The 23,767-nt window shown below is 43.4% G+C and overlaps 1 protein-coding gene across 1 annotated transcript in view; it reads right to left on the bottom strand.

The window, feature by feature from the left end:
- The window catches only part of slc8a1a (solute carrier family 8 member 1a), a gene marked incomplete at both ends in the record, with an annotated part of 89,231 nt that overhangs the window by 10,726 nt on the left and 54,738 nt on the right, over positions 1 to 23,767 (bottom strand). Inside the window, 6 exons of the mRNA XM_084072690.1 lie at positions 3,845 to 3,913; positions 10,771 to 10,907; positions 12,239 to 12,417; positions 12,591 to 12,712; positions 12,976 to 13,052; positions 13,751 to 13,953. Coding sequence (XP_083928816.1) covers positions 3,845 to 3,913; positions 10,771 to 10,907; positions 12,239 to 12,417; positions 12,591 to 12,712; positions 12,976 to 13,052; positions 13,751 to 13,953 — 787 coding nt within the window. The remainder of the gene's footprint in view (positions 1 to 3,844; positions 3,914 to 10,770; positions 10,908 to 12,238; positions 12,418 to 12,590; positions 12,713 to 12,975; positions 13,053 to 13,750; positions 13,954 to 23,767) is intronic.

The raw sequence follows: 23,767 nt of genomic DNA, 5'->3' as shown, positions 1-23,767 counted from the left end.
ACATAAATGCTCATATTCCCCGAGACACCGGCCAGATTGGAGGTGGCGTTGCAGCCATATTCAACTCAAGCTTAATAATCAGCCCCAGACCCAGGCTGACTTACAAAACGTTTGAAAGTCTGGTTCTCACTCTTTCGCACCCAAGCTGGAAATCATTACAGCCTCTATTGTTTGTTACAGTGTACCGCCCTCCTGGGGCCTACACTGAATTTCTATCTGAATTCTCAGAGTTTCTATCACGCCTAGTCCTAGACTCTGACAGAATCATTCTGGCTGCCGATATGAATATCCACGTGGATGTTGCAACCGATAGCCTCAGTAAAGCGTTTATTACATTAATTGAGTCAATTGGTTTCTCTCAGTGTGTAGATAAACCTACTCACAAGTTCAACCATACCCTCGACCTTGTTTTGGTCTATGGTATTGAAATTGAACATCTCATAGTCTTCCCATATAATGAGAACCTCTCCGACCACTATTTAATAACTTTTGATTTTACATTAATTGATTACTCACCATTGGACAAAAATGTATTTGGTAGAAATATATCTGATAGTGCTGTGGGCAAATTTAAGGAAGCAATACCATCAGCCATCAACGCAGTATATTCCAATACAATTGAAGATCTTTATACCTATAGCCCCTCTCAGGTCGACCACTTTGTTGATAATGTCACAGGCTCCCTTCAGACAACGCTTGACTCTGTTGCTCCTTTAAGAAAGAGGGTAATAAAGCAACAGAGGCTAGCCCCATGGTATAACTCTGGAACTAAAAATCTCAAGCGAACGTCACGTAAGCTTGAAAGGATATGGCGTTCAACCAAACAGAAAGAATCCTGTATAGCCTGGCAGAACAGCCTTAAAATATATAGGAAGGCTCTCTGCAATGCCAGAGCCACCTATTATTCCTCTCTAATAGAGGAAAACAAAAACAACCATAGGTTCCTTTTTGACACTCTAGCCAAATTGACAAAAAGTCATGACTCTACTGATCCGCGTATTCCTATATCCCTTAACAGCAATGATTTCATGATTTTTTTCAATGGTAAAATCAATACTATCAGAGATAGTATTGATAACCTACTACTCTCAGCCCCTACCGGACCGCCCTCCGACGTAATATCCTCAGAAGTGACTGTACGACACAGTGTATATTTGGACAGTTTCTCCCCGGTCGAGCTCTCCGAATTCACTTTAATGATCACATCTTCCAAACCAACGACCTGTCTCTTGGATCCAGTCCCAACTAAATTGCTTAAAGAGGCCCTGACCCCGGTTGGTGCACCCCTACTCGATATGATCAATATGTCTCTGGTGACGGGCTACGTACCACAGTCCTTTAAGGTAGCTGTCATCAAACCCCTCCTCAAGAAGCCTACTCTCGACTCAGGCATTTTGGCTAACTATAGACCTATATCGAACCTCCCATTTCTCTCTAAAATCCTTGAGAAAGCAGTCGCCAAGCAGTTATGTGATTTTTTACATAACAACAAGCTATTTGAAGCTTTTCAGTCAGGATTCAGAGCACACCATAGCACTGAGACGGCATTGGTGAAGGTCACAAATGACCTCCTGATTGCATCCGATAATAACCTTCTCTCTGTACTGGTTCTGTTGGACCTCAGTGCTGCATTTGATACTATTGATCACCATATTTTGTTGCAGAGACTTGAGCATCTGGTTGGCATTAAGGGTGCTGCATTGAACTGGTTTGAGTCCTATCTGTCTGACAGATTTCAATTTGTAAACGTTAACGATACACCTTCACTACGCGAAAAGGTTAAATACGGAGTCCCACAAGGCTCTGTACTTGGACCAATACTATTCACTCTATATATGCTTCCCTTAGGTGAGATAATTAGGAAACACTCTATAAATTTCCATTGCTATGCAGATGATACACAATTATATCTATCAATGAAGCCAGATGAAACAGATCAACTGGCTAAACTTCAAGCATGTCTTATAGACATCAAGAGTTGGATGACCCGTAATTACCTACTCCTCAACTCGGACAAAACTGAAGTTATTGTACTCGGCCCTAAGCACCTCAGAGATAAATTAATCGATGAGAATTTTACCCTAGATGGTATTACCTTGACCTCCAGGGCCACTGTAAAGAATCTGGGAGTCACGTTTGACCAAGACATGTCCTTTCAGTCCCACATAAAACAAATTTCAAGAAATGCCTTTTTTCACCTGCGTAATATTGCAAAAGTTAGGCACATTCTGTCCCAAAATGATGCAGAAAAACTTGTCCACGCATTTGTTACTTCTAGGCTGGACTATTGCAACGCCTTACTATCAGGCTGCCCAAGTAAGTCCCTAAATAGCCTGCAGCTTGTCCAGAATGCCGCTGCGCGCATACTGACAGGAACCAGAAGAAGAGATCATATCACTCCTTCATTGGCCTCTTTGCACTGGCTCCCAGTTAAATACAGAATAGAGTTTAAAGTTCTCCTCCTCACATACAAGGCTCTCAATGGACAGGCACCAGTATATCTCAAAGAACTCATCGAGCCCCGTAAACCAGCCAGAACACCACTGCGTCCACAGTATGAAAAAATGCTTACGGTTCCAGTAAACCCCCAAAAAACTAGAACAGGAGGTAGAGCATTTAAGTTTCAAGCACCTCAGCTGTGGAACCTTCTCCCAGTCTCAGTCCGTAAAGCAGACACACTCTGTATATTTAAAACTAGACTAAAAACCTTTCTCTATGATAAAGCCTATAGCCGAAGTGTATAGACTCAGTCCCCCTATAGTCATCCTCTCTCCCCCACCTTCCCCTTTCTCCTCTCTCCCCTCGTCCTCTCTCTTCCCGTCCTCCCTTTGGTTTTGTGGGTTTGTGTCCCATTGGTACAATCGTAATTAACCCTGTACGGATTCACGCTCTAGTAAGGCCTGCCACTAATTCTACAACCGGGGACTCGTTCCCCGGAGTTTCTTCTACCACCCACGTCGCAGGTCCATGGACTATTACTATGGACCCCCAGCTGCGGCTCAAGACTGTGACTGCGGACCGGGCCTGGGCCTCTCCATGGAGTCTATGGACTGTTACTACGGACCCCCAGCTGCGGCTCAAGACTGTGACTGCGGACCGGACCGGGCCTCTCTCCATGGAGCACGACCTGGACACGACCGTGGACTTCTACTACACTACACTATACCGCATATTATATTATCTTAAACATTTTTATATTATTCCATTATATACTGCATACACACTATTGCTGTACTATATTATACTATCATATGCTAGTATCTTACACTATTATATTTGCTATTATTGTTATTGTTACTGCTTGCACTGTATCTCTTTCTGTCTCTCCTCTGTCTCTCCCTTTCTCTCTCTCTTCTTTCCCCCAACACGGTCGAGGCAGAAGGCCCCCGCCCTAGAGCCTAGGGTCTGCCTGACGTTTCTTCCTGTTGAATTAAGAGGGAGTTTTTCGTTGCCACTGTCGCAAAATTGCTTGCTCAGGGTGGGATGTTGGGTCTCTTCTCTACATGTAAAGTGTCTTGAGACAACTTGTTGTGATTTGACGCTTTAATAAAATTGAATTGAATTGAATTGAGGGTTTAGGGTATAGGGTATAGGGTATAGGGTATATGGTATAGGTATAGGGTATAGGGTATAGGGTATAGGGTATAGGGTATAGGTATAGGGTATAGGGTATAGGGTATAGGGTATAAGGTATAGGGTATAGGGTTTAGGGTATAGGGTATAGGTATAGGGTATAGGGTATAGGGTATAGGTATAGGGTATAGGGTATAGGGTATAAGGTATAAGGTATAGGGTATAGGGTTTAGGGTATAGGGTATAGGGTATAGGGTTTAGGGTATAATACCTGTGATCTTGATGACAGTGGAGGGTGGAGGGTTTTCTCTGCCTTGGATCTTCCTGTAAATGTCTTTACCTACAGACAGACAGACAGACAGACAGACAGACGGACAGGCAGACAGACAGACAGACAGACAGACAGACAGACAGACAGACAGACAGACAGACAGACAGACAGACAGACAGACAGACAGACAGACAGACAGACAACTTCAACACAAAGTCAGTCGGGGCAGCATATGAGACACACTATCTAACCTGTGTGTGTGTGTGTGTGTGTGTGTGTGTGTGTGTGTGTGTGTGTGTGTGTGTGTGTGTGTGTGTGTGTGTGTGTGTGTGTGTGTGTGTGTGTGTGTGTGTGTGTGTTAGCGTGTGCGTGTGCGTGCATGCATGCGAGATATTTGTGTTGTTAATATTTGTTGGTTTTTCCAGGGTGGTTATAGTGGTTTGACATTTAAAACAATGTTTGTTTTGTAGTGGTTTGACATTTAAAACTATATGTTTTTTAATCACTCATTAATATCTTACCATAATATTAATATTAATTAATTAATATTCATTGATCAATATCTTACCATACTGCCTTGTGTCTATTAGGAATTAACAAAGAGCAGCAGTTGATTACAATCCAGATATTATTAGAAAAAGGGTTTTCTTAGCTAATCATTGTAAAAAATAAAATAAAAAACACACTCATACCTGTTTTCACAAATCCACCTAAAAAAGAGAAAGAAAGAAAAACAATGAAAATTAACTCATAACTGAACAGAACCTGTGTGATAGGGATGCAACTATCCACTATTAAATTAGCCATTATTTGATTGTCGTCAGATACTTGAATGTGTCCTTATATTCATGTGCGTAAATCTGGCGTGAGGTTGAGAAAAAGTGCGCAAAAATGTGCATTTTTTTGGGCGGATTGTTTCTTTTCGGTTTTTGGTTACTTTATTTCGGTTTTAGGGTCAGGTATAGGGTTAGGTTAGGGTTATTTTATTTAATTCTTATTTTTGCCTGATTTTACTGATTTAATATTAAAAAAGATATTATTTTAACATTTATTTGTATTATTCTAAATGACTTGGGGGGTGAGTAGGAGTAAAACTTTATTTTACCCGCTGGCTGTTTCAAATAATGAGCAGAGCAGATGAATTGAGCATCAATCATCTACGATTATCAATAGCTACTGTAATGTATAACGAATAGAAGGTTTGGGGCAAATAAATCCTTTAAAATATATCGTGTTTATGAGTGCATGATTTCAAAAGTGGGTTCAGGTTCTATTAAAGAAGTATTTATTATTCTAAATTACTTGGGGGGGTCTGGGAGGGTCCAATCTGACTTGGGGGGGTCCAATCTGAAGCTAGGGGGAGACGAAACCCCCCCGTCCCCCCCGGGATTGACGCGCCTGCTTATATTATATTTGTTTCTGTCTGACTTGGTCATTTTAATCAATGATGGACAAAACAACTCTCTCCGCAAGGTGGAGTTATAGGAGGTTTAGTCAGAAGAGCTTTTTAATACTTTTCATTGGTTCAATTTGTAAAACCCACACACATACATAAAGGGTGTTCAATAGCACTGATTTATTTTAATGTGTTTTAGTTGACAATAAAACAAAATGACCCGCACACCGTCTGCACAATAGGAACACTTTTATTTAAGCAACGTGTAACTTCTTCAGGCGCCTGAAGAAGGTCTATGTGACCCAAACGTGCAGACGGTGTGCGGGTCATCTTAATTTATTATCTACGTTGATCCCTGCCTACGCACTCGCCTCTGAGACGCTCAGGTTTAGGGTTAGGGTCTCTGTAGTCTCGTGTAGCCAGACCCAACTGAAAATGAAAAACAGCGACCTCTGCTGTTTGTTCTATGTCTGTTGGGTCTGGCAGGAAGCAAACGTAACACCAGTGAGCTAGGAAACTGGGGTTTGTGTCTGCCTTCAGCGCATCATTTCCGGTTGGTGCGACTATGTTTTCATTCCCAGTAACAATATTTCTAGAAGGAACACAAACACCACTTCTCCCAGAGAACATGGATGGTTTTGGTTATAAGCCACTTGTTTCTATGATGAAAGAGCAAGTTAAAATGCGAATATCTTTCCGTGGTTTTGTCTGCTCCGAGGACGCTATTGTTAAATTAATTTCGGTTAGTTTCGAGGGGGGAAGGGTGGACGGACACGTGAATCCCGCCCATTACATTTGATTGGGTAAAGCGCGGCCTGCTTCCTGATCTGAAGGCACACCCACTTGAAACCAATGCGCACGGGTTGTCAACACGGCTACCGACAGATGCCAACGCAGAGCAGAATCTGTTCTTGAGAGATTAGGGTCTCTGAGACGCTCAGGTTTAGGGTTAGGGTCTCTGAGACACTCAGGTTTAGGGTTAGGGTCTCTGAGACGCTCAGGTTTAGGGTTAGGGTCTCTGAGACACTCAGGTTTAGGGTTAGGGTCTCTGAGACACTCAGGTTTAGGGTTAGGGTCTCTGAGACACTCAGGTGTGCGTTTTTTTTAAAGTTAAAACATGGAGATTGACAGCAGAGTGATTGACAGCTGTCAGAATGATTGCCATGTGAATTCTTACCAGCTTCCTGAAGCAACACAGCTGATGGAGAGAAGAGAAAAGAGGACAGACATGAAACACACACAGCACACAGCAGGGGGCAGCAGAGAGCAGCAGGAACATAACGACTCCAATGGAAAGGAACGACAGTGTGGTTCTCTGACGTCATGTTGCTGTCCTGTTCAGCTCCAACCTCTCACGTGTTGAACTATAACTAGTCATTACCAACCTCTCCCTCTATCACGTGTTGAACTATAACTAGTCATTACCAACCTCTCCCTCTATCACGTGTTGAACTATAACTAGTCATTGCCAACCTCTCCCTCTATCACGTGTTGAACTATAACTAGTCATTACCAACCTCTCCCTCTATCACGTGTTGAACTATAACTAGTCATTACCAACCTCTCCCTCTATCACGTGTTGAACTATAACTAGTCATTACCAACCTCTCCCTCTATCACGTGTTGAACTATAACTAGTCATTACCAACCTCTCCCTCTATCACGTGTTGAACTATAACTAGTCATTACCAACCTCTCCCTCTATCACGTGTTGAACTATAACTAGTCATTACCAACCTCTCCCTCTATCACGTGTTGAACTATAACTAGTCATTACCAACCTCTCCCTCTATCACGTGTTGAACTATAACTAGTCATTACCAACCTCTCCCTCTATCACGTGTTGAACTATAACTAGTCATTACCAACCTCTCCCTCTATCACGTGTTGAACTATAACTAGTCATTACCAACCTCTCCCTCTATCACGTGTTGAACTATAACTAGTCATTACCAACCTCTCCCTCTATCACGTGTTGAACTATAACTAGTCATTACCAACCTCTCCCTCTATCACGTGTTGAACTATAACTAGTCATTACCAACCTCTCCCTCTATCACGTGTTGAACTATAAACGTTGAAGACTCCTGAACTAGAGGATAATATCTGACTCCAGGTCACAGGGTGAGTTACACACGAAGATGAGGCTGCTACCCGGGCGGGGATCTGAACTACGGTAGAACAGTGAAGCGGCCAAGCCTGGTGGTCAAATCTGAGAATGCACTTAAATGCTACTGCGCTATTAGCTAATGCTAATTGCTCACGACGCGTCACGATCCATGGATCCATTCCATTGGTTCATATTGGTTCCATATTGGTTCCTATTCTTACTTCCGGGTGCTTCAAAACGCCATACTTCTATCCATAAGTATAATAATAACCCCGTAGAGACTTCAATTAATGGATTTTGTTTTGTTTTTTGTCTCATTCCTAAGACAATCATTTGATTTGATGATCAGCAGACCGGTAGGCAGCGGTTCCGGCAGGAGACACAAAGGAGACTCTTTGTGTCTCCTACCGGAACCGCTGCCGGTCATCGTTATTGTCTTAGGAATGAGACAAAAACTAAAACATATCCATGAATTCAAGTCTCCATGGGGTGACTAATCCATAGGAAAAATAAGTCATTTTGGGGGTGAACTATCCCTTTAATTCACCATTGGATTGTGTGGTTCTACATGTGGATCCTCACCATGTACCCTTACCTTTAAATATGACAAAGAATATAAAACAATATGCATAGAGATACAACTCACATCTGGAGCTGATCGGTCCAGTGTGTGTGTGTTATGTAACTATAATATATTCAAATACATTAGTGTTACTCGTTAGTGAGGATTCACACCAGGCCAAATATTAATATGTTGTTGTTAATATTATTATTATGATTATTATTAAAGTACTAGTGCTTGGCCCTAACCTCCTGACTGTAACATTAAGCTAGACCTCTGTTTAGAGCCTCACTCTCCACTATAAGGTATATTAGACCTAATAGTAGGTATTTATGTTGTGAGTTAGGCTTAAATTAGGTATTATGATAGAATAGAATATATATATATATATATATATATATATATATATATATATATATATATATATATATATATATATATATATATATATATATTATTTTTTTTCTTTTCTTAGGGTGCTGGCAGATATATAGACCGGCGAACGGCAACAGATTATGAACCTGTTTCCTGCACATCGTTAAGCTCCTCCCTCATCCTATAGCTCCTCCCTGCTGTCAGATGAGTTTAAATCTCTTCATTCAGTCCGTTTAGTTCAGACGGGAGATGCTTCTACTGGCTCTACTGAGGCCCCGCCCCTCGCTGATATTCCAGCCAATAGCATTCGTTTTCCGGTTGCTTTTCAGAAAACAGGAAGCTCCACGATGGTGGATTTTAATTCGCGGAGAAATTGTCTTCAAAACTTCGCCATATTTTTTTACAGTCTATGGTTCGATGGGAGGAGGAGCTTGGGGCATAGCAGCGGCAGCCATTTTGTGGTTCCACAGTTAGAAAGCCCACACATTTGTCCCAAAGAGATTCCCGAAAATATTTATATAAATTTTTTTAAGCCTGGAAGCAAAGACATCCAGACTCCTGGTGAACCATGACCATCACCCAAAAAATATGTTTATCAAATATGGTATATACTATAGGTCTAATTAAATATGCAAATATGAGCGGGGGCGAGAGAAGAAGGAGAAGAAGAAGAAGAACGGCAGACATCAGAGTGTGGACGGTGACAGGAGGTCAAAGGTGAGAGGTCAGAGATCAATGACCTTTGTGGATCTTCCATCCTGGTTCTTCTAACAGGATGTAGAAACTGTTGAGTCTGTAGTACGAGCCCTGGTCCACAACACGCACTCTGATTGGCTTCCTACGGGGTCAGGTGACAGGAAACATGTGACAGGAAGTAGGAACTACTGAGCACCTGGTCCACAACACGCACTCTGATTGGCTTCCTGTGGGGTCAGGTGACAGGAAGCATGAGGGTAGGGTCATAGATATAGAAACCTAGATGCCTCATTGGCCACGACCGCCATATCCGGGAAGGCACGCTGCGATTGACTACTGACCAATCACAGTGTGTCTTTTCCGAGACTTGTCAGAATTTAGTTGTATAAAATACACACCGTTATATTTTTATACAGCTAGATCAGAAAAGACGCGCTGTGATTGGTCACAGAGAAAGGTTGATAATAAAGTTGATTTTCTCCTGATTTGTCTCTGTGAAAGAAGGCCATTTTAGTGTAAAAATCTCTGGAATATTGAGTGGCAGTCACCGTGGTTACAGGGATCAGGGGGCGGAGTCACAGAGAGAAGGTCATTCTAACGACATTACAGTAAAATAAATTAAAATGTTCATCTTGTTGTGATACCACATACAGCGTGTAATAAAGTCCTTCATTTTAGTAGTGTTTTTGGCAACACCTTCTGGTAGCTCCGTTGCGATTACAGCGTCTGTCTATCAGTGTTCATTTTGTCGACTAAAACTATGACGATGTTCATGTGGTTTAATTTACTGTAATGTGGTCAACTACATGAACTGCACATATATACAAGATGAGTCAGGTTGTAACACTGCTAACATGAACGTTTCACACTGTGACTTTAAATACATTAAGGTGAATGAGTCAGGTTGTAACACTGCTAACATGAACGTTTCACACTGTGACTTTAAATACATTAAGATGAATGAGTCAGGTTGTAACACTGCTAACATGAACGTTTCACACTGTGACTTTAAATACATTAAGATGAATGAGTCAGGTTGTAACACTGCTAACATGAACGTTTCACACTGTGACTTTAAATACATTAAGATGAATGAGTCAGGTTGTAACATTGCTAACATGAACGTTTCACACTGTGACTTTAAATACATTAAGATGAATGAGTCAGGTTGTAACACTGCTAACATGAACGTTTCACACTGTGACTTTAAATACATTAAGGTGAATGAGTCAGGTTGTAACACTGCTAACATGAACGTTTCACACTGTGACTTTAAATACATTAAGGTGAATGAGTCAGGTTGTAACACTGCTAACATGAACGTTTCACACTGTGACTTTAAATACATTAAGATGAATGAGTCAGGTTGTAACACTGCTAACATGAACGTTTCACACTGTGACTTTAAATACATTAAGATGAATGAAGAATAGACCAATTATTTGTTTACTAACATTGAGCCTGGACGCACAGGTGATTGTTTCACGCAATCAATTCCCAACCTGTTTCGGGGTGCACTGGTTTCAGCACACCCCAACCCCCTCTTGTGTGTGTTGGCTAGTGAGACGCGTCCTAACGAGACCTGATATAATGGGTTTCGTTGCGCGCATACTGGCTGCACGCAGCCAGTATGACGTCGTCTGTTAAGGGGTCTATAGGAATAAAATAAAAGTCAATGGAATGACCTTCTCCCTTCTACCACCTTGAGGTCAGAAAGGTCACAGGGGTCAGTGGGTGTTTGGGTTAGGGGGCGGGGTTATGAGGTGAGAGGAGGGGAGGGGCTGCACGGAGGGAGGGGGGAGGGGCCAAGACCACACCTTTCCTCTCACTCATCTCCACCAATCGTGGCTCTCCAATGTCAACGAAGAAGTTCTTGTTCTTTTCATATTCCTCGTCGTCAACTATATTGATCTGAATGGTTTTACTGTAAACAAATCAATAAGTCATCAATTATTTTGATCTGAATGGTTTTAATGTAAACAAATCAATAAGTCATCAATTATTTTGATCTGAAAAACAAATTGATAAGTAATCAATAGAGTTTAAAATTCCTGACGTTACTCCCGCTACCCCTGGGTCACAGAAGTATTTTTTTTATTGAGGAGGGAGTGACGTCAGGACTTCGGTACTCTGTAAATAATCAATTATATCGATCTGAATGGTTTTCCAGAGAAACAGAAGTTGCAGCAGGAAGAATAGAAGAAATGTGAACCAGAAACTGTAAAGTAAAACCTGTAAAAATAAACATGAAAAAAGGGATGACGTAATGAAATGTTTGATGATGCAATCCTGGCTATGGTGCATTCACACACACACACACACACACACACACACACACACACACACACACACACACACACACACACACACACACACACACACACAGGTAAGGTAAACAGCTTGGACAATAAAACGGCGTCATGGGTCAAACAAAATAGTGAATTCACATTGTAAATGTAAATTGATTGAATACTTTATTAGTCATAAATGTAAACGAGGTACAGTCAGACATTTAGGCTAAAAGGATAACACAAAAAGCATCCATAACCTTTACCTGTAAAGTCACGTTTTTCCCCTAATTGTCGTGCCTGATCTTCCTTTTTGTCTCCACTGAATTGCCACCCAGGTGTGAAATGACACCATTTCACAACTGGCAAATGTCCCACTTTCTCCATAACGAGGCTTGGACTTCCCCCTGACTTTCCCACTGAAGTGCCAACCGCAGCCTTTGGAATAGTCAGATTTATTAGAAGAAGCAACATTTCGGTCTTCAGTGACCGAAACGTTGCTTCTTCTAATAAATCTGCTCTTGTAGCGGGCGGTTCGGCAGTGTACGGAGTATTCCTTTTTATTATTGATGTGCATGTGTTTGCTTTCAACGTTTTTATTCTATAGGTGTGATTTTAAAAGAATGTGAGATGTACCATCTGTAGTAAACCAGAGGTTCGGTGCGATGCGCGCCCCTCCCGTCTATCCGCTGTGCGGGGCTTTCTGTTTGTTGGTCCCTCCGCGTCCCTCTCTCTGTGTCCGTGTCGCTGCGTCGAGCTGAGCTCAGCTGGCTCCGTGTCGCCGCCTTGAGGCAGCTGCCAGCTGTTGGACACATTTCAATGGCCGTTTCCGCTCGGCTCTAGTCGGCTGCACTCGGATCGGTAGGACCCGTATGAGACCGACCGTACACCGCACACCGTACACCGACCGTCGCTTATGCGTGCCACTCTTAATTGTATATTAGGATATGTGTTATACTGTACTTACTGTATCTCATCGTTGTGGAACTCCAGGACTCCGTGTGTGTCCTCAAAGTCCTCCCCTCCCCCCCGGGCCGTTCCTTCCTGGGTCTTAAAGGGAACCAGAACCACGCCGCGCGCTCCTGACGTCCGCACCACGTTCACCTCCATCACACCCACGCTCTCACTCACCGTCACCACTGGGTCCTAGGAAACAAGGTGATTGGTTAACGAGGTTACCTGGAAGGTGATTGGTTAACGAGGTTACCTGGAAGGTGATTGGTTAACAAGGTTACCTGGAAGGTGATTGGTTAACGAGGTTACCTGGAAGGTGATTGGGTATCGAGGTTACCTGGAAGGTGATTGGTTAACGAGGTTACCTGGAAGGAGAAGATGCCGGCGTGGTCGTCATCAAAGATGGTAACCGTGGCGCTGCAGGGCAGGCCAAGCCCCGCCCCCCCGTCGTCCCCCAGGCGGTTACCATAGTGACCGTTGGACAGGACTGATGATGTCACCATCATGGAATAGAAGACAGCGATTCATTCAGGTCAATCAGATAATGATAATGGTGATGAACGATTTAATTGGAACATAATTATGAATTAAAAAAAAATCTGTTTGCCTGCTCTAGACAAATAACTTTGACAAAGAAATGAGTGACAATGACCGCGACCAATAATCCACATAAATAATGAGACACATATAATCATTTTTCAAACATAGTAACAACAACAACAACAAAAAGCTGACCTATGTGAGCGTGACAGATGACTTGGACGTTGCTCAGGTGAACCAGGAAGTGTTCGTCTTCCTCGAAGATGTCGTCATCGATGATGTCGATCCTGTTCAAGGCGAGGCAACTTTATTCATTTATTCAAGGATACCTGGTTCTGCCAGACCCAGAATACATTCCTAGTACTTTATAAGATCAGAGCACTACGTCACACCGGACTTCACATGACATGTCAGCCTGTGTCCCTTTTATGCCCATGTATGGAGAAGAAAGGGACAGACCGAGGTCCCTTTTATGCCCATGTATGTAGTTGTAGGCTGTCTGTCCCTTTTATACAGCCGGTCTTTTTCGCCCATGTATGGAGAAGACCCTGGGTCTGGCAACAAACAAACAAACAAAGCCCAAAAGCAGCGTCTAGGTCACATGATCACACACATGGGGTCAAAATGTGTTACACCTCTTAAAGGTTCTATGACATTAATTTTCACTTTTTTAATTGTCTCCACCAGGCCCACTCTCCTCCTCGCCCCTCCCCTCCCCTCCCCTATCCTTTCCTTTGGGGGGGGGGGTGATGATTGACAGGCAAAATCCCTCAACAGCGACCCCCGCAGGCAAAGATTTCTTTTTTCATTGCAGTTGAAAAGGCTTTAGAAATGTGAGAGAAAAACACCTGCAATGGCTCACTGGAGTGGAATTTTCAGTTACAACTTTTTATACACGTTTGAAGGACCATGACAAAGACTTTTAATGTGTGGTAAAACTGAATGTATTGAAACCTTTAAACCCATGTAAACAAATAATAATGACCTGATCTCCTTGTCGGTTTCTCCGGGCAGGAAGATCACGGTTCCCTCGGTGAAGCGGTAGTCCGATCCTGCATTGGCCGTTCCGTCCTCTGTGCGGTAGTCCACCGACACCGTGGCGTTCAGGTCCCCGCCCCGACGCACCACGTTCAGCCGCACCGAACCGCAGTTCTCCAAACACTGGTACGACCCGGGGTCCAAAAACACCTGGAAGAAGAACTACAATGTAACCACTGTATACCTGGAAGAAGAACCATAATGTAACCACTGTATACCTGGAAGAAGAACCATAATGTAACCACTTTATACCTGGAAGTAGAACCATAATGTAATCACTTTATACCTGGAAGTAGAACCACAATGTAATCACTGTATACCTGGAAGAAGAACCATAAGGTAACCACTTTGTAGTGACCACATATCCTTTTGTTCAAAATCAACCTTTTCCATTTGTGTGAGTCACTCTTTGGACAGACTGAAATAATAGACGCTTGTTTGTTGAAGAAATAGAATGCCCACTCCAGGTTTGGTTAAGTTTCAAATTAAAGATGTTTATTTTCTTTCTTGCAGAGATGCAACACATGAAAAGAAAACTAAAACTGGTTGTAGAATAAAATAATAGATTTAAATCTCCCGCACGCCAACAAGGTCTAAAGACTTTGTGCTTTTCAGTCCGTCACGCCCCTAGCATGACGCACATGTCCTTATAAGGGAGACCTGCTGGGGACTGAGCACACTGCAGCCATACACACCACAATACAAGGCCAATAAATAAATAATATTGAATGTAAAGAACTGGCTCCTACATAACCGGCCCCTAATTGTATTTTGGAGCAACAAAAAACAATTACAATATACACTGTATCTTAAAGGAGCTTCTAAACATTTCATTAACTTAGGTGTGGTGTGGGTTCATCATAGGTTGGCGAAGTCATCATGCCATCATTCACAAGCTGAAGCAAAGGAGCATCACTCTTCACATTCTAGCAGCAGGCAGATCTTTGTTATGGGCCTCTCTAGGACATTGGTCTGTGTTTTGACCTTTACAGCTCGCACCAATCCTTTAGAATCCGCCATAACTTCCAGCACTCTTCCCAAGATCCAAGAGCCACGTGGAGCAGAGGGGTCCACTATCATAACCACATCTCCAGTTGTGAAGCTTCTCCTCCGTTTGCACCATTTCTGCCTTTCTTGCAAGAGGGGCAGGTATTCCTGGCACCAGCGCTTCCAAAATAAATCGGACATGTACTGCACCTGTTTCCATCGGCGTCTCACGTACAGATCATTCTTGTCAAAGACTCCAGGTGGCAGAATGGGCTTGGTGTTCAGAAGTAAGATGTGGTTGGGGGTAAGAGGCTCTAGGTCTTGTGGGTCATTAGAGACAGTAGTGATTGGGCGGCTGTTTAAGATGGCCTCCACTTCGCATAACAGAGTCTGTAGTCCCTCATCATCTAGAGCCTGCTGTTTCAAAACAGAATGGAGCACTTGCCTTACAGACTTTATGAGTCGCTCCCATACTCCTCCATGGTGGGATGCTCCTGGGGGGTTGAAACTCCACTGTATGCCTTTTTGAAGCAAAGCTCCTTGAATCCTTTGCTGGTTCAGTGCAGCTAGGGCTTCCTTCAATTCTCTCTGAGCCCCAACAAAATTAGTTCCATTATCGGATCTGATATGTTTCACTTGTCCTCTTCTACAAATGAAACGTCTCAAGGCATTGAGGCATGAGTCTGTGCATTGAGGCATGAGTCTGTGTCGAGGGAGTTGGCCACTTCAATGTGCACAGCTCTACTAGTCATGCAAGTGAATAGCACTCCATACCTCTTCAAGATGGTTCGTCCTCTTTCAGTTTCAATTGGGCCAAAATAATCTACGCCAACATTGGAAAATGGAGGCAAGTCTGGCTCGAGCCTTTCCTGTGGCAAATCGGCCATCTTTTGCTCTCCAATTCTGGCCCTGTGCCGTCTGCATACAACACATTCTCCTATTATTTTTCTTGCTGCAGAGTTGGCCTTGATTATCCAATATTTTTTCCTGAGTTCAGAGAGGATGTGGTTTCTTCCTCCATGTCCAGTTTTGTCATGTATGTGCCTGAGAATGAGTGTGGATACGTGAGAATATTTGGGGAGTATGACAGGGAATTTGCTCTCTTCTGGCATAGCTGGCCTACTCAGACGTCCTCCCACTCTGAGCACACCATCCTTGAACACTGGGTCAAGCTTGTAGATGTTACTTGTCTTTTTGACGCCAGATGTCCCCATTTGCAAGGTTGTCATTTCTTCTGGAAAGTATTGCTTTTGCGTTTGACAGATGATTGCGTTTTCTGCCTTCTCTAGATCTTCCAGAGTAACTGTCTGTCCACCCAATGTGGTTTTGACATTTGTCATCTTCTGGTCCATCACTTTCGTAGTGCTTCGAGTGGTTATGTTTGAGGCACTCACAGTGGAATGAAATTCATTTTTCCTATGAACCAGTAGTTTCAAAGTTTCTTTGAGTTTTAAAATCCATGCTACTGCAACTTTCAGCTTTCTCCAGCTGGAAAAGTGTGTGAGAAATGTGTCAGTTGGATTTCCATTGTCTTTTACAATGATTGTACTCACAGCAGGATTTCTCTTGACCTCTGGGTCATCAAAGGAGTGTGAGACCAATTCTAATGGAAACTGTGGCCAGTCCCTTTCTGACTTCCAGAGTATGTCTGGGCCATGGATCCAGTTCCAATTTAGACAGGAGGGATTTCTGAAGTATGTGATTGTTAGAGGCATTTGGGGGTAAAAGTTGGGAACAAGGCCATTTTACATAATTCAAGGGTGCTGAATCAGAAAAACACTGTTCCCAAGCAAAATTCTTAGTGCTTAACCTCCTAATTTGCATATCAAAATGGCTGCCGATTTTGAAGTATTTCTTAAACAACTCTATAACAAAGCAAGCAAATCTGACAAATAAAGTGTATATATTTATGTTCTGAGGGTCATACAATGTGTGGGAGGTAGTTGTAATGTAATAAATGTAAATAAATGTAAATAATGTAAATAAATATGCAAATTATAGGCCACCATTACATAAAACGATTTACCGTAGTACTCAAACGGGTCCATGTGCATCCCCCTTATTTTGTTTGTAATTATCTGTATTTTTGCCATCCTTAGGACATCTAAAATACATACTTTTTCCCCATGCTAAATGTTTAGTTTTTGACCTTCTAATCTGCATATCTGAATGGCTGCCAAATTGGCAAATTCGCACCTTTATCTTCAATAACTCTGTGGCCAGGCAAGCAAAATTGACAAATGAAGTGTCTACATTTTCTACAATGTGAGTAAAGAATTTGTAAGTAATATAATATGATAATATAATATAATATAATATAATAATCAGCCTACTCCGAAATATGCAAATAGCGGCCCCCATAACAGATAACGGTTTAGTACTCTAAAGATACTGTATTGGCCATTGTTGAACGAAAGTCTAGACACTAGACCACATTCATACAAGGAGGTTGATCATCACTTCGTTGCTGACATGCACACATGGCTGTGCATCGTAACCCAGATTTCCGGCATTTGCAATGACGTGTTGTGCAGTGCTTATGGCATGCACATGAAATCATTTCTATAGGCTATACTAGCATGGAACAGGCTGGACTAGGCTAGAATAGGTTGTACTAGGTTGTACCAGACTCTAATAGTCTCTATTAGGCTTTACTAGTCCCTTGTCAGCCCTGTAGATACTCAGACCATAGGGACTAACCACTGTGTACACGGGCCATAGCTTGTGTGTGCACAAGCAATAGTTTTGCATGAACCTTTGTAGACCATAGTACAGATCTGCCTTGTAAAGCCTAATATAGCCTAGTACAGCCTAGCAAAGCCTACTAGAGATTAAAACAGCCTATTAGAGACCAGTAGAGTCTAGTACAGTACAGCCTAGTACATCCAAGAGTAGTCCAGCCTTTTGGGAGAACAGACTAGGGGAGGGTGGTATAGGCTATACTAGCATGGAACAGGCTGGACTAGGCTAGACTAGGTTGTACTAGGCTGTACTAGACTATAATAGGCTCTATTAGGCTGTACTAGGCTCTTGTCCACCCTGTAGATCCTCAACCCATAGGGACTAACCACTGTGTACACAGGCAATAGCTTGTGTGTGCACGAGCAATAGTTTTGCATGAACATTTGTAGGCCAAAGTAAAGTACTGCCTCCTATAGCCTAATAGAGCCCAGTAAAGCCTAGCAAAGGCTGCTAGAGCTGAATGCAGACTATTAGAGCCCAGCAGAGACTAGTACAGTAAAACCTAGTACACCCAGGTCTAGCCTAGTCCAGCCTGGTGGGAGAACATAATAGGGAGGGGGTACCAGGCTATGCTAGGACTGATAAGGCTGGACTAGGATAGATGAGGCTGTACTAGGCTGTGCTAGACTCTAATAGGCTCTATTAGGCTGTACTATGCTCTTGTCAGCCCTGTAGATCCTCAACCCATAGGGACTAACCACTGTGTACACGGGCAATAGCTTGTGTGTGCACGAGCAATAGTTTTGCATGAACCTTTGTAGACCATAGTACAGATCTGCCTTGCACAGCCTAATAGAGCCTAGTACAGCCTAGCACAGCCTACTAGAGCTTAAAACAGCCTATTATAGACCAGTAAAGTCTAGTATAGTACAGCCTAGTACACCCATGACTAGTCCAGCCTTTTGAGAGAACAGAATAGGGGAGGGGGTACAAGGCTATGCTAGGACTGATAAGGCTGGACTAGGATAGATTAGGCTGTACTAGGCTGTACTAGACTCTAATAGGCTCTATTAGGCTGTGCTAGGCTCTTGTCAGCCCTGTAGATACTCAGACCATTGGGACTAACCACTGTGTACACGGGCAATAGCTTGTGTGTGCACGAGCAATAGTTTTGCATGAACCTTTGTAGACCATAGTACAGATGTACAGACCAGCACAGCATACTGGAAGTTAAAACAGTCTATTAGAGACCAGTAGAGTCTACAACAGTAAAGCCTAGTACACCCATAGCCTAGTCCAGCCTTTTGATGGAACAGACTAGGGGACGGCGATATAGGCTATACTAGCATGGAACAGACTGGACTAGTTAAGACTAGGTTGTACTAGGCTCTATTAGGTTGTACTAGGCTGTACTAGTCCCTTGTCAGCCCTGTAGATACTCAGACCATTGGGATTAACCACTGTGTACACGGGCAATAGTTTGTGTGTGCACGACCAATAGTTTTTTTTACCTGTTGGCCATCTAAGTGTACCTATAGCCATCCCCATCCCACTCTATATAGTTGTGTTGAAAGTAGTTTGTGTTCAGTTATCAGTACCAGTTCTGTGGCTCTAACTCCTCCTGGGGGTGAGTTATTCAAGGCAGAAATCCCCATGATAGCGTATTTATGGAACGTCACATTTATTTTTTGGTCATCAGGGGCCAAATGTACCAGGATTTTTACATCATCTAAATATTTATTTTAGATGTCCTAAGGATGGTAAAAATACAGATAAGTAGAAATAAAATAAATTAAGGGGGATGCGGATGGATCACTTTAAGTACGAAACCGTTTTCTGTAATAGTGGCCTCTAATTTGCATATTTATTTACATTATTTACATTTATTTACATCTATTACATTATAAATACCTTCCACACATTGTCTGACCCTCAGAATATAAATATATACACTTTATTTGTCAGATTTGATTGCTTTGTTATAGAGTTATTTAAGAAATACTTCAAAATCGGCAGCCATTTTGATATGCAAATTAGGAGGTTAAGCACTAAGAATTTTGCTTGGGAACAGTGTTTTTCTGATTCAGCACCCTTGAATTATGTAAAATGGCCTTGTTCCCAACTTTTACCCCCAAATGCCTCTAACCTCCTTATAGAAGGCCTTTTTTCTGAAATCCCTCCTGTCTAATTCTCCATGAATGTGTCTGCATTCTGTCCGCTGGAGGCAACATCAGCAGGGTTCACCTTTGTGTTGACATATCTCCACTGGGTCATTTTTGTGGCTTCCCTAATGGTGGAGACTCTGTTAGCCACAAATGTGTGGAATCTTGTGTGTTGGTTTGCTATATATTTGAGCACTGATTGGCTATCAGTCCAAAACATTGAGCTTTCAAGCTGCAGCTGCAACTCTCTTCTGAGAACTTTATCCACTTTAGTGGCCAGCACTGCAGCAGAAAGCTCCATCCTAGGGATTGTAATCTTTTTGAGGGGGGCAACTCTTGCCTTCCCCATCATGAATGTGACGTGAATGGTGTTTTTGTCAGTCTCTCAAATAGCTCACTGTATCATACCCTAATTCACTTGCGTCTGCAAAATGATGAAGTTGTGCCTGTATGGGTTTGCCAAAGTCATTGGGTTTGAGGCATCTTCTAACTTTGAAGTCAGTGATCTAATTTCCATTTAACCCACCACTCAGAGAACATCTTGGGTATTTCCTCATCCCAGCCAAGGTTTAAGCTACATAGCTCTTGCAATAGCAGTTTGGCAGGCAGAGTGAAAGGTGCAAGAAACCCTAAAGGGTCATAAATGGAGCTAACAACAGACAGGATCCCTCTCCTTGTGTGTGGCTGCGTCTTGGTGGTGACATTGAATGTAAAATTGTCATCCTCCACGCACCACTGCACACCAAGTACTCTTTCTGTTGGGAGTCAATCTTTGTCCAGGTTGAGCTCTTTCACCTCTTTAGCTCGGTCTGCTTCAGGGACTGAGAACAGTACTCTGCGGCTGTTGGTTATCCATTTGGAAAATGGAAACCTCCACTATGACAGGCAGCTGTGAGTTCTTTGATAAGAAGTATTGCTTCATCCTCCGTGGCTACAGATTTTAAGCAATCATCCACATAGATGTTGTTTAGGATAGTGTCAATTACTTCAGGTCTGAAATGATTCCTGTCCTCAGCTGTCCTTCGGAGCGCATAGTTTGCGCAGCTGGGTGATGACACAGCACCAAAAAGGTGCACAACCATACGGTATTCAAGAGGGTCAACACCTATATCACCCCCTGGCCACCACAGGAATCTCAGAAAGTTGACATCTTGCTTTGCAACTTTCACTTGATGAAACATTGCTTGAATGTCTCCCATTATTGCAATAGGCTCCTGTCGGAACCTGGTGAGCACTCCTATGAGAGGTTTAATTAAGTCAGGACCCTGGAGTAGCTCTGAGTTGAGTGAGGTGCCTTTGAAGGATGCTCCACAGTCAAAAAACACTCTGAGCTTTCTTTTTTTGGGGTGGTACACCCCATGATGAGGTATGTACCACACTGTCCCATCCTTTTGCTTCAGCTGCCCCTGTGGCACCGCCTCCGCGTATCCTTGATCAATGACATCACTGAGGAAACGGGTGTACTCCTCGTGGTATGATGCATTTTTTAAGAACTTCCTTTTTAAGCTCCAAAGTCGCTGTTCTGCAACCTGCCGATTGTTTGGCAGTGAAACATCATGGCTCCTGAATGGTAATTTAAAACTGTAGTGTCCATCCACAATCATGGTTGAATCTTCAACAATTTTCAAAAACTGTTTGTCCTCTATTGACATTTCCCTTTTGTCTTCATAGGTTTTTCAACAAAGTCAGTGTTGTACTGTGTGACCAGTAAATCATGAAGGTCAACTACTGAGATCCTGTTGACTGCAGCTGCATTATTGGCTTTTGTACCTCCTCCTCTCAATGGACCATTGACCACCCATCCTAGCAGTGTCCTTACTGCATATGGGCCTTCTCCTTGGCTGTTAATGACCTGTTGTGGTTCCATTACCTTGGGTGCATTTGTGCCAATGAGCAGGCCAATGTCTGCATCTATGGTGGGGAGTGTGATGTTTTTGAGGTACGGCCAATTGGATATATCAGCCTGGTTGGGAATGTTGTGTTTTGTAACAGGCATGCTTTTCTGGGTGTAAAATTCCGGGAGGGCTATAAAGGTGTTGCCATGAAGCTCGCTCACCTCCAAACCTGTTACTATGTGACTACTGACAGTCTTTTCTTGACCCATGGTACGGAGAAGGATGTTGGTTCTTTTTCCTCTTATGTTCAGTTGATGCATGAGACTGTTTGTGCAAAATGAGGCTGAACTGCCAGGGTCAAGGAATGCATAGGTTTGTATAATTTGATTTCCTTTGTTGGATTTTATTTTAACAGGCACAATAGATAGCACACACTCCTCTTCACCGGCCCCAATATGCCCACATGCTTTCGGAGATGCACTGGCCTGTGAGGTTTCAGACATTTCAGTTGTTTCTGACGCTGTTCCATCTTTCCTATATGAAGCACAGTTGGATGGTTTAGTTTACACTCTTTACATGACAAGCGTTTATGGCAGTTGTTGCTCATGTGTCCTTGAACAAAACATCCAAAACATATTCCCCTTTCTTTCAAAAAGGTGATTTTGTCTCTGTGCAATTTCCTCTTGAATTGTTGACATCCATCCATTATATGGGCACCTGAACAGAACAGACAGAAAAGCTTGCTTGCATCCTGGGAGCTGTCTTGTGACTGGGGTGCCTGGGAATTGTAGTCAACATTTGTTATGCTGGTGGCAAAGCTGCTGCTAGTGGATTTGGGCTTTTTGCCAGGGGCAAGGGTTGCCACAGCAAGGGTTGCGTCACTGATTTTTGCGGATAATGTGGTCCTGATGGCACCATCGGTCCGGGACCTTCAGCTGTCACCTATCATCATGAAGTGAAGTGTGGGTCATGACCGAAACAATAAGGTCGCGGGTACAAGCGGCCAAAATGAGTTTTCTCAGACGGGTGGCTGGCTTCTCCCTTAGAGATAGGGTGAGAAGTTCGGTCACCCGGGAGAGACTCGGAGTAGAGTCGCTGTTCCTTCGCTTGGAAAGGAGCTAGCTTAGGTGGTTCGGGCATCTAGTACGGATGCCTCGCAAGCGTCTCCCTAGGGAGGTCCTCGCTACACGTCCCACTGGGAGGAGACCCCGGGGCAGAGCAAGGACCAGATGGGCGGATTACATCTCCACACTGGCCTGGGAACGCCTCGGGATCCCCCAGGAGGAAGTTGCTAATGTTGCTCAAGAGAGGAAAGTCTGGAGCTCTCTTCTGGAACTGTTGCCCCCGCGACCCGACTCCGGATAAGCGGTTGAAGATGGATGGATGGATGATTGGCCAACCAAAACCCATTGGCTGCAGGGATTGGCTGAGCTTCATGTGATGTTTGTATTGCTGTACCAATACAAGTGATACAGGAAGACCAATCTTCTTTAATCTATACTTTAACACACTTATTCTACTTTGATCTACTCTAATTTATTCTACAGAGTTGTTGTTACGAGATGTTCCGCTGGACGGCACGCCTGAAAGGAGAACCGGCCACGCAGTACCGTTTCCCTGTGGTGTCAGTAGGACACAAGGTCTACTCCTTCGAAGGTTCCCACAAGAACCACAGCGATCAGATTTGCGTCCACATCTTCAACACAGTGTCTTTACGCTGGAGGGAGTTGCCTTCAGTGACAACAACAACCGGAAAAGGAAGTTCCTTTGAGTCCCCCCCCCCCAGGCTGTGGGGACACACAGCGGTGCTGATAGAAGATACCATATATATCTGGGGGGGTTGCGATGGAAAGGCGTGCACCTTCGGCGATCTGTACACGTTTGACGTGGACACTCACAGGTGGCTCAGTCCCGAGGTTTCCGGGAGTGTCCCGGAGGGGAGGGAGCGGCACTCAGCCTGCGTCTCGGGGAAAGTCATGTATATCTGCGGAGGATATGACCAGGAGATGAGACACACGTATGACCTCTACAAGTTGGACACCGCCGCAATGGTCTGGTCTTTGATTAACGCCAGAGACACTACACCCCCACCGCTTACCTTATGGAACTCTGCCACCATCATTGGGACAAAGATGTTCGTGATTGAGGGCGAAACGATGATAAGCGATTACCCGCTCATCCGAGTGTTTGACACAGAGACCGGCTGGCTGAGCAGCAGTGAGCCGGGAGAGCTTCCCAGAGGATACTATCATTCGGCCTTTCCCTACAACGGAGAGCTGTACGTGTTTCGTCGCATAG

This window comes from Gymnoscopelus microlampas (assembly GCF_963454915.1).
Source record: "Gymnoscopelus microlampas genome assembly, chromosome: 2".
Taxonomy (NCBI): domain Eukaryota; kingdom Metazoa; phylum Chordata; class Actinopteri; order Myctophiformes; family Myctophidae; genus Gymnoscopelus; species Gymnoscopelus microlampas.
This window is presented reverse-complemented; position numbering and strand designations above follow the sequence as displayed.